Consider the following 12,528-nt stretch of genomic DNA (forward strand, 5'->3'; position numbering starts at 1 on the left):
AGAGAGAGAGAGAGAGAGAGAGAGAGAGAGAGAGAGAGAGCTTGTATTGGAAAAGCAGGAATTCTTCCACTCTATTCAGAGCTTTCTGGTTATTTGTGCTGTGTGTTTGTTTTGCAGAAGCCAGCCCTACAACTATGACCACTCCGCTTACAGTAGCAGCAGACGTCCTCCTTCTGGAGGCTCCACATCTTCCTCTGGGACACGCACTGCTTCAGGTAGGACTGCCTGTTTGCACATATCATCAACCTTTTAGCACCTCTGATATAAAGATGTTGATGAAAGGCATTAATATTGATACTTAAGGTGTTTTCACATATGGTCCTTTTTAAACTATCCAAACTCAGTCTTCTTAAAGTGGACCAACAGGAAAGGGACCCAGTTATTTTTACTTTCACAGTTCTCAGTACATTTGGAAGAGGACTCAGTTTTGTTTCTGGTCCACTTCAGCTCTGATGGGGCCTCAGTCCTCTCTCTGCACACTATAGTTCCTACCTTCTGACTGACAAACTGTTTGTCGTAAAAGGTGCTTTTGACTTTCTTTTTTGTCAGAAATGACAGATTCTTCACTTTTTCTCATACGGTTTGTTGCAGAGGGGTTCAAGTTCTTTTGGAGTGTTCACATATGCCCAAATAATGCTGACTAATCACTCTGTTAGTTAGGGAGGCTGAAAGGAACAAAGTATGAAAACACCTTTAATATCTTCACTTTTTTCCTTTAGATTGTTTGTCGAGCATTTAAGTACATTCACTGATTTTATTCATGTCACCCACCCCTAATGAATGTTATTATTGAGTCTACATTCCATACATACTGTTTAAGAGACATGCAGGGAGGAAATAAAAGCAAATTACCAATCAGGGTTTGATCAGAATCTCATAATTATTAAAAGTAAGTCATAATGTTGAGATTTGGATGTCCTACTTATGAGATAATTCCTCCAATTTAGTTTTCTTTGGGGAATGCAATAAGTTTACAATGAATGTCTCAGTAGATCAGTAGCATTCAGAGACATGCTGTAGGTGCAGCTGGCTGACTAACCTCTTTCTTCGCCAGGTTTTGGAGGAACCAAGAGAAGATAAAAGTTGTGGAGGTGGACAGTTAATGGATGGCCCTGAGAATAATAAAAGACGGACTCAGTGTTGGCTGGATGGAAGGTCAAACGGGACAAAAGCACCATTCAAGAAGACGCGTTCTTCTTGCAAGATGAACTTGCAAGATGAACAGCATAGTTACGTTGCTTCTTAGTTCTACTTTCCTCTGGAGAGGCCACTTAGATGTCAGCTCCCGAAAGGAAGCACTCTTTTTAGTTTTTCTGTGTGGTTTCAGCTTTAGCCTGAAGACTCCAGTGTTTGGAAGAGCATGGTATTATTTCATGTGTTTTAAGAAGATGATCTTGCAGTTGGTCATTTAATCATTTTATTCATGCAGTCTTTTTGGGTGAAATAGCTGTCTATGTTTTCTCTCTGCAGTCTGTTTTCTAAGGACCTGTTGACTTTCTTAGTGTGAATGAGCGTGTTCTGCTTCAGATGCATATTTATGAAAATTGTAGCCTTTTGCATTCACATAAAATAAAAGGCAGATATAGAAAAAAGACTATGCACACACCAGAGGCAAGAATCATGACATCAATTATTTAAACTGCTGAACCTGTAAAGGCTCATGGAAAAAAAGTTTTTTGCACATTCATCATTCTTTATTTGCTCTTACCTGCTAGCCCTCATACCTTTGCCTTCCATATCATTTAATGAACTAATTAACTAGCTAATTAAAAGAGAAACCAAACAAAAATGTCTACTTTTTGCTCTCATTCCCAAAAGTAAAAACACATACATTCTGAATTATAAAGTATGTAACATGTGTATATGTTGTCAATAACACATGCATAAAACAAAGTTGTGATTTGTCAAAATATCTCCTCAAAATGGCTGGTTTACCATTCAAGAACATAAAAAGTGATGCGGAAATGTCAGTAAATTGGTCAGGATTGGTCATTTACACACAAATTTGCTCTTCTTGTTTATAGATGAGGTCAATGGTTTGTCATTTTTAAAAAGTGGGTCCCCAGAAAAAAAGTTTGGAAAACACTGCTGTACTTGGAGAAGGCTTTCAACCGGGTCCCTCGGGGGGTCTTGTGGGGGGTGCTGCGGGAGTATGGGGTGCCGGACCCGTTGCAACGGGCGATCCGGTCTCTATACGACTGCAGTAGGAGCTGTGTCCGCATTCTCGGCAATAAGTCAGACACGTTCCCGGTGGGTGTTGGCGTCCGCCAGGGCTGCCCTTTGTCACCGGTCCTGTTCGTGATTTTCATGGACAGGATATCTAGGCGCAGCCTGGGGGCAGAGAACGTCAGTCTCGGGGGTCTCGGGGGTCTCGGGATCGCCTCTCTGCTATTTGCAGATGATGTGGTCCTGTTAGCCTCCTTGGATCGTGACCTCCAGCATTCACTGGGGCGGTTTGCAGCCAAGTGTGAAGCGGCGGGGATGAGAGTTAGCACCTCCAAATCTGAGGCCATGGTTCTCTGCCGGAAACCGGTGGATTGCTCCCTCCAGGTGGGACGGAGCGCCTACCTCAAGCGAAGGAGTTCAAGTATCTCTGGGTCTTGTTCACGAGTGAGGGTAAGATGGAGCGGGAGATCGACAGACGAATCGGTGCAGCTGCAGCAGTAAAGCAGGCGCTGCACCGGACCGTCTTGGTGAAGAGGGAGCTGAGCCGGAAGGCAAAGCTCTCAATTTACCACTCGGTCTACGTTCCTACCCTCACCTATGGTCACGAACTCTGGGTCGTGACCGAAAGGACAAGGTCGCGGCTACAAGCGGCCGAAATGAGTTTCCTCCGTAGGGTGGCCGGGCTCAGCCTTAGAGATAGGGTAAGGAGCTCAGTCATCAGGAGGGAGCTTGGAGTAGAGCCGCTACTCCTTCGCGTCGAAAGGAGTCAGCTGAGGTGGTTCGGGCATCTAATTAGGATGCCTCCTGGACGCCTCCCACTGGAGGTTTTCCAGGCACGTCCAACTGGGAAGAGACCCCGGGGAAGACCCAGAACACGCTGGAGAGATTACATCTCCCAGCTGGCCTGGGAACGCCTCGGGATCCCCCAGAATGAGCTGGAACATGTTGCCGGTGAGAGGGAGGACTGGGTCGGCCTGCTTGACCTGCTGCCACCGCGACCCGACCCCGGATAAGCGGTGGAAAATGGATGGATGGATGGATGCTGTACTTGATATAATTGTCTGACAGGAGGCGGGTAAACTTTGAGAAAAGAACGGCTCTTGTCTGTTAGCTGTATGTTTATATATGATGTGTGCTTTATTTCAATAAAATACTGGCAAATATACCTTACATTGCCTTTTAGCTGATTTACAATGTGCACTTCCATTGTTTTGTGACGTCAGACAACAGCTTCTTAGCAGGGGACGACCTGCAGGTCTGAAAAGTGAGTACAAAGCGGAAGTGCCTTAAATTTGCATTGTTTCTAATGGCCATCAGGGGGCGACTCTTCTAGTTGCAAAAATAAATCGGATTGTGTTGAAAATGGCTTTGTGTCTGGCACATATTTTTTTCTTAACTAAGAGATTAATTAATATAATGTATGCTAAACATGAAATGGACAATAACCCTGTAGTTATCTCACTTGATACAGAACGTGCATTTGATCAGATTGAATGGAGATGTATGCACACAACTCTGAGACACTGGATTAGGGGAGTTTTTTTATTATTATCACTCATCAAAATGCTCTATGCCTGCCCTGCATCTGCCATTCTTACTAATAGTAAGTTAGTCACGGAGTTCCCCAAGGTTCTGTGCTTGGACCAATTCTGTTCACCTTATATATGCTTCCATTAGGCAATATTATCAGAAAAAAACTTCATAAACTTTCATTGTTATGCTGATGATACTCAATTATATCTATCGATCAAACCAGATGAAACCAACCAGCTCACTAAACTTCAAGCATGTCTCAAGGACATAAAAACCTGGATGACCTGCAACTTCCTGATGTTAAACTCAGACAAAACTGAAGTTATTATATTGGGCCCTGAACCGCAGCATACAACTAATAAGGGAATCAAGATGGCCACATTTTTCATGATCTTTTTACCTGAATGATTTTTTGATTTTCATGTTGGACTGTCCCTCCACTCCTCTCTCTAATAAATTGTTTTGGTAGCCTCTCTCGTAGCCTTTTTTTCCTTAAATCTCTTCCCTTAATTGGAATTGCCAAAGACAAGTTAACCTACATGGGCTTGTTTATTCCGGTAAAAACTATGCTCTTATTTAATAACATTTTTTGTATCCAGGTAGAGGAACTAAAGAAAAATATACATTTTTGAGGTTTTTGCACTTTCTGTCATAGGGCGTAAAATGCGATTAAAATGGTGCTCCTCAGGTTCGTTTACTTCATTCAAAAATGTCCAATCAAGTTTTCGCTGTCATTCTTGAAAAAAAGAAGCGTGACAGCAAGGCAGCCAATCGAAACCCCCCATCTTTAACCATGTGACTTTAAAATCCGGAATAACGACAACAGCTCCGATCTTTGATCCCAGTCTCTCAGACATTCCACAAACAGTTGCAGTAATGAAGTCTGCTCTGCTACACGTATCGGTGCCTTTTGTGCTCTGTGTCGCCTGGGCGAACACCAGCCTGTTCGACGAAGTTCAGGTGGACTTGTCGTCTTCCCATTATGCTGAAGAAATGGTTGATTACCTGCCGGGTTTCCTGGCTATGCCATGTAACTGTTTGGTTAACCTGGTTTATATCTACATGGGGCTGTACTGGCTGTTGTGGTTTAGAGGCGTCCAGGAAACGTCGCAGAGCCGGTACATGAGAGAGGTGTTCGCCCTCATGGCTGTCTTGTACGGACCTGTGCAGTGGATACGCCTGGCGCTGCTGCGGCGCGCTCCCGCCGTGCTCGACCAGTGGCTCACCTTACCGATCTTCGCGTGGGTTCCGGTGTGGATCACATTTGTAGAACGCGGGCCAGCGAAGTGGAGCCCGCTGCACGCGGCAGCGCACGAACTGTGCTCTATCCTCAGCTACGGCCTGGCGCTGGCGCACGAGCGGGGGTTCGAGTTGGCGCTGGGGTGTCACGTCGCCCTCGCGGTGTACAAGGGAGTTCGCGTGCAGCTTGCGCACGGGGACATTCGCACGCGGAGATATCTACTGCTGGCGGTGCTGTCATGTGCGGGCTTCGTGGTGCTGAAGCTGCTGGATCACTGGCTCGCTCGGTACCGGCTGTTCCAGCGGCTCACCGGACATTTCTGGTCCAAAGTGTGTGACGTTCTGCAGTTCCATTTCAGCTTCTGTTTCCTGACCACACTGACGCAGAGGGCTCATGGAAAGACAGCAGCACGGCAGGAGTGAGAAACGAGGAGCCCTGACGATCTTCAAGTAGACGCTTTCATACAGAATGTAGTTTGACTCTCAGGCCTGGCAGATGTTGGTTATTACATCACCAACTCAATGGAAAAATATAGCATGCAACAGAACAGAACAAAAAAACGGTAAATGTAAGTATTTCCAGAGTCCTAACATCCCCAAAGACCACATAGCCTGCACAATTTAATGAAAGTGGTGATGTGCAAACCTAATGTTCGATTTGAATCAATATGCAAATGGAGCATTTACTAAAAAGGAAATGCATTCACCCATGTGACCTTCTTCCATTTTCGATAACAAAACATTGTTTTTGTACTGATGGATTCAGATTATCTGACATCATCTGGTAAACCCTCCCACACACTGAAAGGATTAAGATCCAAAAGACATATGTGTTGACTCTGCCTGTTATATAAATGTGCTGGTCTTAAATGCACTCAAACAAATACTAGTAGTAAATACTCTGGTGCCCAGAGCCATTTTGGCAGTTACGCACATTTACCATAAACCATAATTTTAAATGTTTTGTACTGAATTGAGCTATTTACTTGTGATAAATGAACTTATTTTGTACAAACATACAGATTGTACAAACGCAACTGTTGTTTTGCTTAATATTTTATAATACTGATATTTTTCCGGGTATGTGACCAGGGCTTCGAAACTGCGTTCTGAACTTCAAGTTGGGAAAAAGAATAAAACACTTGACTTGAATGAATAAAATATTTGAAAAATCAAAATAATTAACACAAATTTGGGGTAGGATGTGCACTGAGGGAACATGAACTCTACTATTTCCTAAATCCAGTTGGCAGCCCTGCTTATGAACTGAATTGCTAACGTTACACATGAGATCCTGTAAATCATACATCTGGTTTACCACACTGACCATCTTGTCAGTATAGTGTAGTCATGTTTATAGTAAATCACATCAGGTAGCCAGAAGACAGTAAATTGGGCATGAACAGCAGAGAACAAAATCAAATCTCTTGTACTATATTCATTATTAGTGGCCCACTTAACTTAATTGCTCCGGGGTCGACATTTGAGCTATAGAGCGGGATATAAATAACTGTGGCTATGGTTTATGTTTTGATACAACTTTAATTGAAATATTTTCAACTTTTAGTTGAGTTATCGCAACAACAACAAAATGTAGCAATTAGAATATGTATTTCTTTACTTTCAACATGCCGAAAAGAAAGAAAAATGAAATGGCTTGACTTATATATTATAGGGATAACAAAGTAGGAGAAATAAAAAAACATGCCAGTAATGACATACTGACCTCAGATAAATGCAGCTGTTTATGAGATGTATCATTGCTGGATTCTTGATATTTCTGGGGAATAAATGTGGAACACCTCACATGTTTACACGTCATGTCTAGTGATAGAAGTGAGAACAGGCTCTGCCAATGGTTTCCTTCTGGTCCATAGTAGGGCCAGGCCCGCCTCCCGGAAGTTCTGATGGGAGCAGTAAATAAGAGGGTTCAGACTGCAGTCCAGGTATGACATCACTGATGACAGTGTCCTTAACCAATCAGGTGCCGGGGACAAATCCATCATACCCAGCAGGATGAGCTGATGGAGAGAAAGAAACAAAGTCTATGAGTGGACAAGTATGTGTTCACACTTTGGCATTTACATCTGGTGTACATGCAGATAAAAAAGCTCATGTATTGTTCCATGTGTGCAACTAGTGAGAGAGTCCATGTGTCACCTCAGATGCAACAAAGGGGGTGTAGCAGAGCATGTAGGAGGCCACCAGCAGAGGACTGACTGTAGACAGATCCGCTTCATGATCACTGAGACAAAGAGTACAAGATGGAGAGAGGAACACAGAATTTATATCCAGTGGTATGACAGGTAATATTGCAGCGAGTGATGAAGAGTGAGCTGTATTTAGCATGCCATTTGACGGTGTAAAAGTAGATATTGCTGAGAGCGAGCTGTACCCAGCATGTCGTTGGCAGTGTAACAGTTAATCCCCTCTCAATACACTACACAGTGTACATAGCGCACTACTAATAAATATGTCCTGTGGATCTCAAGAGCTCGTACTTAACACTGCACTTCCTTGGGCATTACATCGCTAAGTGTGAAATCAATCGGATGAACAGTTGTTGACATAAAGAGAACAGGCAGTCCTTCCATTTTTGTTAGATTGACATAGCATTCCTCTTTTGACTTCTCCTTTCTCAGTGTGCTAATTAAACATCATACAATAGCTATTACAGTACATTTTATAGGCCTTTCTGTAATAAAACTAGAGGCAATAGAGGCCTTTTGGTAAACCCGCCTCCCCAAACCCCAAGGATCAGAGTTGAGTCTCAAAGTCAACGGTGTCAGGTTTGCAATGACAAATTATTTTCATTATCGATTAGTCTGATGATTATTTTCAGATTACTCAATCAATAGCTTTGTCTTCAAAGTGCCAGAAAATAGTCCCAGGTGACAACTTAAAATTGCTTGTTTTATCTGACCAACTGTCCCAAACACATTCAATTTCAAAATCATATATGACAACAAAAATCATCCAATCCTCACATTTGAGAAGCTGGAACCAGTGTTTGGTATCTCTGACGAAAACTAATTGTGACGAAAGGATTCTTTGACTTTATCCGTGTACATGGAAGTGTAACTTTTGATTGGACATGACCTGACATAAACAACGTCAATGACTATTTTTCAAAGACTAAAAAATCCCCTGACCAGTTTCCAGCTTATGTGGTGTAACTTGAAATGATCTTTTCTCAGGTATTTCACCTGTTGCAGCTTGAGCAGCAGCCAGTGGCACTCAGTAGAGAGCAGAAGACAATGAGGAGGAAGGGGAGGAAGACACAGATGGAGAAAGCGCAGAGAATATAGACCAACATATCTGAGTAGCTGTTCTCCCAAAAGACAGCACACAGCATTTCTGCAGGGTCGTACCTGTGTTAGAGAGAGGACATGATGTTGAGTAGAAACAATATGTTGACCATGGAGCACTAAGTGAAAGCATTAAGCAAGCGTCATACCTGATCCAGGCATAGACAACAGGAACACTCCCAAACACCACCCCTGTCACCCAAGAAGCCAAGCAGGCTGCTACCATGACAACAAAGAGAGGACTTCTTGTGGAGGCCATGCCAATCAGCTGTTGCACACAGAGGACAGCTGTGAAGGAAAACGGACACCCTCAAACTGACTGTTTCAAAGGAATTATGGGACTTTTTCCTACTACAAAGGTATTAATCATCTTTGGTATTAATACAACATTGTTACTTTTCTACCACTGTAGTACTGATGCAAGGACAGTAATCACGACTAGTTCTGCTTGAGTTAAGTGGTTAGATGCATCAGATGCTAGTGTTCGTAAATGCAAGAAAGATTGATGCTGCTTTCAGTTTTAGCTTGATTCAAAAAGAGTGCTGTGTTTTCTGGCCTCTTGTCATCTTTTATTTTGTATTGTTCCATTCAAATCTCAAATCTTCTGGGTGCAAAGTGAACTGGTGGCGTACCTATGCTCCCTATGGAGGAGGTGATGAAGGCGAACTTCAGCAGGCTGACAACCTCACACCACGGTGACCTCTGACCTCTTGTCAGCATGGCCAACAGAGAGCCGGAGATGATGAGGAGGGAGCATCCTTCACAACACAGTGGTTCATTATGAGAAATGATGACTTCCTGCACTGAAATTACATGTCAAACACTGTGACAGATGTGTTATTCTATACTATAACCAAAATACTTTACGAGGTGGGTTTGTAAGATAGTTTGATAAACCAATAATGTCAATTTCAACATTTAATCATGTGATGCACTGGCAGTAGTGTCAGTGTAAATTGTACCTAAATCTGACATGGTGAGGCTGAAGAAAGGAAGCCAATAACGACAGTAGAACTGACCCCTGCACTGAAAATGAAAGAGAAGAAGATAATTGAATATATGATGATATGACACAAAAATGAGTGATTACACAAAACCAAAACATTACGTTGATTCTGGTCATTCTGGTCTTCTGTACTTGCAGACATAACTAACATGAATAACATTTCAAACCAATATAAGGAACAACCGTAACACCTTACCATGACTTTGACCAGCAGAACAAGACAGTTTCCCACAACTCCCATGATCATCTCCAGTCCCAACACAGCCACCAGCAGCCACCTCTCTGCCTCTGGCCATGGACGTTCCATGAACACAGTCCCATTAAACCACTCACTCACTGGAAGATAAAGAATACAAAGCATATCAGAGTTTATTATAGAGTAGCCACCAGCATGTAGTTGGGGGAAATCAGAGCTGCTACTGCTGACTGAGGTTTAATGACATTTTGAATACTTGTTCTAACTGTAATTAGTCACTGGTTGCACATTAAAATAATCACATTTTTAAATGGAAAATTGTGGCTTATACTGTGTCCAAGCTCTCTTCATTCCAGATGTTTGGAGCTGGATCTTTGTCCTCAAGGAGATTCTCCTCTTGTCCCTCTCCCCCTGTGTATGTGTGATTGTTTCTTTTCTCCTGTGTGAATGGTGTGCTTGAGTTTTGCTCTTGTGTTGTGCAGTCAGGTTCTATCTACTTGGACACACATGAAGTTGCTCAAAGTCCTTAAAGAACATGTTTTTCATACATTTTAATTTTACTATGTTGGTCAATTCTGTACCCGCAACCTCTATTGCATGTCTGTCCAGTTCAGGGAATTCCTCCTCCGGTGCTCTTTCTGAGGTTTCTTCCATCTTTTCCCAGTTAAAAGATTTTTTAGAGAGTTTGTCCTGATCTGAATCGAGAATCTAAGGACAGAGGGTGTCGTATGTTGTACAGATTGTAAGGCCCCTTCAGGGTAATTTGTGATTTGTGAAATTGGGATATATACATGTAAATAAAGTTGACTTGACTTGTAAACTCATCACCGTAGTTATAATGTGTTTTTAATCTTTTACGTTCAATCTTTTGAATGTTTGACTTGCTGTGATTTGATCGCTGAAGGCTGAGGTATTTAATGTCACCTGGATTCATGTCGTGGCTGTGTGTGATTTAATGTCTTCCATTCTCATGTCAGAAACAATAGCATAAATAGCATAAGTGACGGAAGACAACTTTAATAACTAGTCCTGCAACAACAGTTAGATTGCATGAACTAAATGACTTGATACCGCAAAGAACAACTGAAAATAACAAGGACTGGGTATTAGACACAATATAACTGACAATGCAAATGGGAAGTGTGAACAAATATAAATCACTGCATAGTCCAAATATGTGCAAATAACAGCAGAGGAACAACACAAGATCAACTAATTGGAGAAACTGACAACTAAAATACATATGCACTGTAAATATGCAGTTCAAAATACTGTTGGTTGGACAATGAACTCTTTAGAAAAATATAGAACATAATAAGTTAACATATTCAACAGCATATATGAACAAAGACAGCTAGTGTCATTTTTTAATGTCTTTCCCTATACAACTATCTATACTGTATAGTGTGTACTGAGATGATTGTACAATTATACCCAGAACACAAAGAGAAAGCTACGGGCGAATGGTGTGTACAACACTAAAACATTACGTGTCTTAGTTGTCACCAGTGCAGTATGCTCCATGAGATGGTCAATTACATCACCTAATGATATCCAACCCATTACCGTATCTTACAGCTCTCATGTGTTCATACAGATAAAGACCGTTTACTTTTGCATAGGGACAGACACAGTGTTAAATCTCAGTCTGACAGTATTTTCTATTTGATAGAGAAAAGGATACACTTACTTTTACGTTGAGCCGTCAGTCCACAGCCTTCAACAATAGGTGTTTGTACCGTAGAGCTCAAATGCAAGTGTCATCAAAGCCATTTTTAATTAAAATTCACATGCTCCATTTAACTCAACTAGAATTGCTCTGACGCACATTGTGTGTGTGCCTGTAATTCAGCTTCTACTAGTACAAACTACTTCTGTCATTATCCTGTAGGTGATGATAATAACAGCAAGGAAAATAAGCTTCTATTAGGAATCAGATGCAAATAATGTGTCGAAAACATATGCTTTTAAACTGTAGCAGGAACATGGAGTTACTGTATTTCTCTCTTATTAAAGCACCTGTGCAGTTGTATATTAAGTTCTGCCAGAATTACAACCATTAATACTTTCCGCTGCTATCACTGCTTGCATCTAACATTCACTTTGCAGGTTTACACAGATAACCTTTTAATAAGTACAATGTTTATTTTTAAATAATAATGAATAAACCCCCAGATAAACCCAGTTAACCCCAGTTAACCCACAAACCCTGATACAAATCTGTGTCTTCAGTTAAGCTATGGGGAGAAGAAGTGGACATTTTTATGGAAGGTTTGAATTGTTGCATGTTGCTATGCTTATTTAAAATATATATATATATATTGACTTTGGATTTGCAGTAATCTGGACTTAATAGTTTTCAGTTTGGCTATTGTGAGGAGCTTTGTCAAATCCCAGCCTGTATAGGCCTGGAACGATATTCTTATACTGTTCTTTACGGTTGTGACAGGATGGCAGACAGGGAGACAGATGGTGACAGCAACAGCAGAGAGTTTAGTGAGGAAGAATGAAACTATAGTGATGAGAGGAGGGAGAGTTAGTGGGAAGAGGTGGTGAGTGGAAGATGAATAATTAAGGCGATTAGCCAAGAAGAAAGAGAAATGACGCAAGTCAGGTGGAACAGAGAGTTTGTTTATTTGTTTATTAAGATCTCTATTAGCTTTAGCATTGTGATGATAAATAAATGATATATTTGTAAATATGACAATGGATATGGATAGATCCCTGTTTGCAGATGAAAGGTCTCTGTGGAAAATAGGGAGAAAGGTAGCACATATAATTAAGAAAAAACAAGATGGGATTTGTCAAGTTGAAATGTGGGGGACAAAATGGAGATTTAAATTTTCAGTGGAGAAAACCAAATGTTATGTTCTTCACAAGAAAGAATCTCAGGACTGGTAATAATCTGAAATGATAAGGAAATAACCTTAACCCGAGATTGATATGGAGAGAGAGGGGGCATATTAAAAGTGTGGAGGATAAGTGTAAATAAAATTGATAAATGTCATGAGATGTCTTGCAGGAGTGGAGTGGGTAGTTGGGTTAGATATGCATGTAGCTCTATTCAGATCAAGGCTAGA

The 12,528-nt window shown here is 41.5% G+C and overlaps 3 protein-coding genes across 6 annotated transcripts in view; 2 read left to right on the plus strand and 1 right to left on the minus strand.

The window, feature by feature from the left end:
• saraf (store-operated calcium entry-associated regulatory factor) overlaps positions 1-1,970 on the plus strand; it is a gene marked incomplete at its 5' end in the record, with an annotated part of 5,242 nt that extends 3,272 nt beyond the window's left edge. Inside the window, 2 exons of the mRNA XM_031867036.1 lie at positions 118-215; positions 1,055-1,970. Of these exons, the coding sequence (XP_031722896.1) occupies positions 118-215; positions 1,055-1,080 (124 nt within the window). The remainder of the gene's footprint in view (positions 1-117; positions 216-1,054) is intronic.
• Positions 1,971-3,970: 2,000 nt separating this feature from the next.
• Positions 3,971-10,201, plus strand: tmem187 (transmembrane protein 187). 4 transcript variants are annotated; one of them, XM_031867027.1, is made up of 2 exons: positions 3,971-7,244; positions 8,136-10,201. In XM_031867027.1, the coding sequence occupies exon 1, from the start codon at positions 4,576-4,578 to the stop codon at positions 5,359-5,361; it is 786 nt and encodes a 261-aa protein (XP_031722887.1). In that variant the 5' UTR covers positions 3,971-4,575; the 3' UTR covers positions 5,362-7,244; positions 8,136-10,201. The 4 variants fall into 4 exon arrangements, with proteins under 4 accessions (XP_031722887.1, XP_031722888.1, XP_031722890.1 ...); XM_031867028.1 differs by having other exon boundaries at positions 3,971-5,507; positions 6,816-10,201; XM_031867030.1 differs by having other exon boundaries at positions 3,971-5,507; positions 6,923-10,201.
• On the minus strand, positions 6,737-10,102 carry LOC116394189 (parapinopsin). The gene is made up of 8 exons (XM_031867072.1): positions 10,030-10,102; positions 9,449-9,588; positions 9,209-9,272; positions 8,879-9,004; positions 8,396-8,534; positions 8,145-8,309; positions 7,099-7,183; positions 6,737-6,959 (listed from the first exon to the last, which is right to left on the minus strand). The coding sequence occupies exons 1-8, from the start codon at positions 10,100-10,102 to the stop codon at positions 6,750-6,752; spliced, it is 1,002 nt and encodes a 333-aa protein (XP_031722932.1). The 3' UTR covers positions 6,737-6,749.
• Positions 10,202-12,528: the final 2,327 nt, after the last annotated feature.

Source organism: Anarrhichthys ocellatus, unplaced genomic scaffold, assembly GCF_004355925.1.
Source record: "Anarrhichthys ocellatus isolate YVR2014 unplaced genomic scaffold, GSC_Weel_1.0 scaffold38, whole genome shotgun sequence".
NCBI classification, from domain to species: Eukaryota; Metazoa; Chordata; class Actinopteri; order Perciformes; family Anarhichadidae; genus Anarrhichthys; species Anarrhichthys ocellatus.

Coding starts and splice junctions, on each gene's coding strand:
- tmem187 (XM_031867027.1), top strand. CDS start 4,576: ATGAAGTCTGCTCTGCTACACGTATCGGTGCCTTTTGTGCTCTGTGTC.
- LOC116394189 (XM_031867072.1), bottom strand. CDS start 10,102: ATGGAAGAAACCTCAGAAAGAGCACCGGAGGAGGAATTCCCTGAACTG. Junction 9,589..10,029: donor ACATGCAATAGAGGTTGCGG/GTACAGAATTGA, acceptor TTTATCTTCCAG/TGAGTGAGTGGTTTAATGGG. Junction 8,310..8,395: donor GTTGTCTATGCCTGGATCAG/GTATGACGCTTG, acceptor TCTCTAACACAG/GTACGACCCTGCAGAAATGC.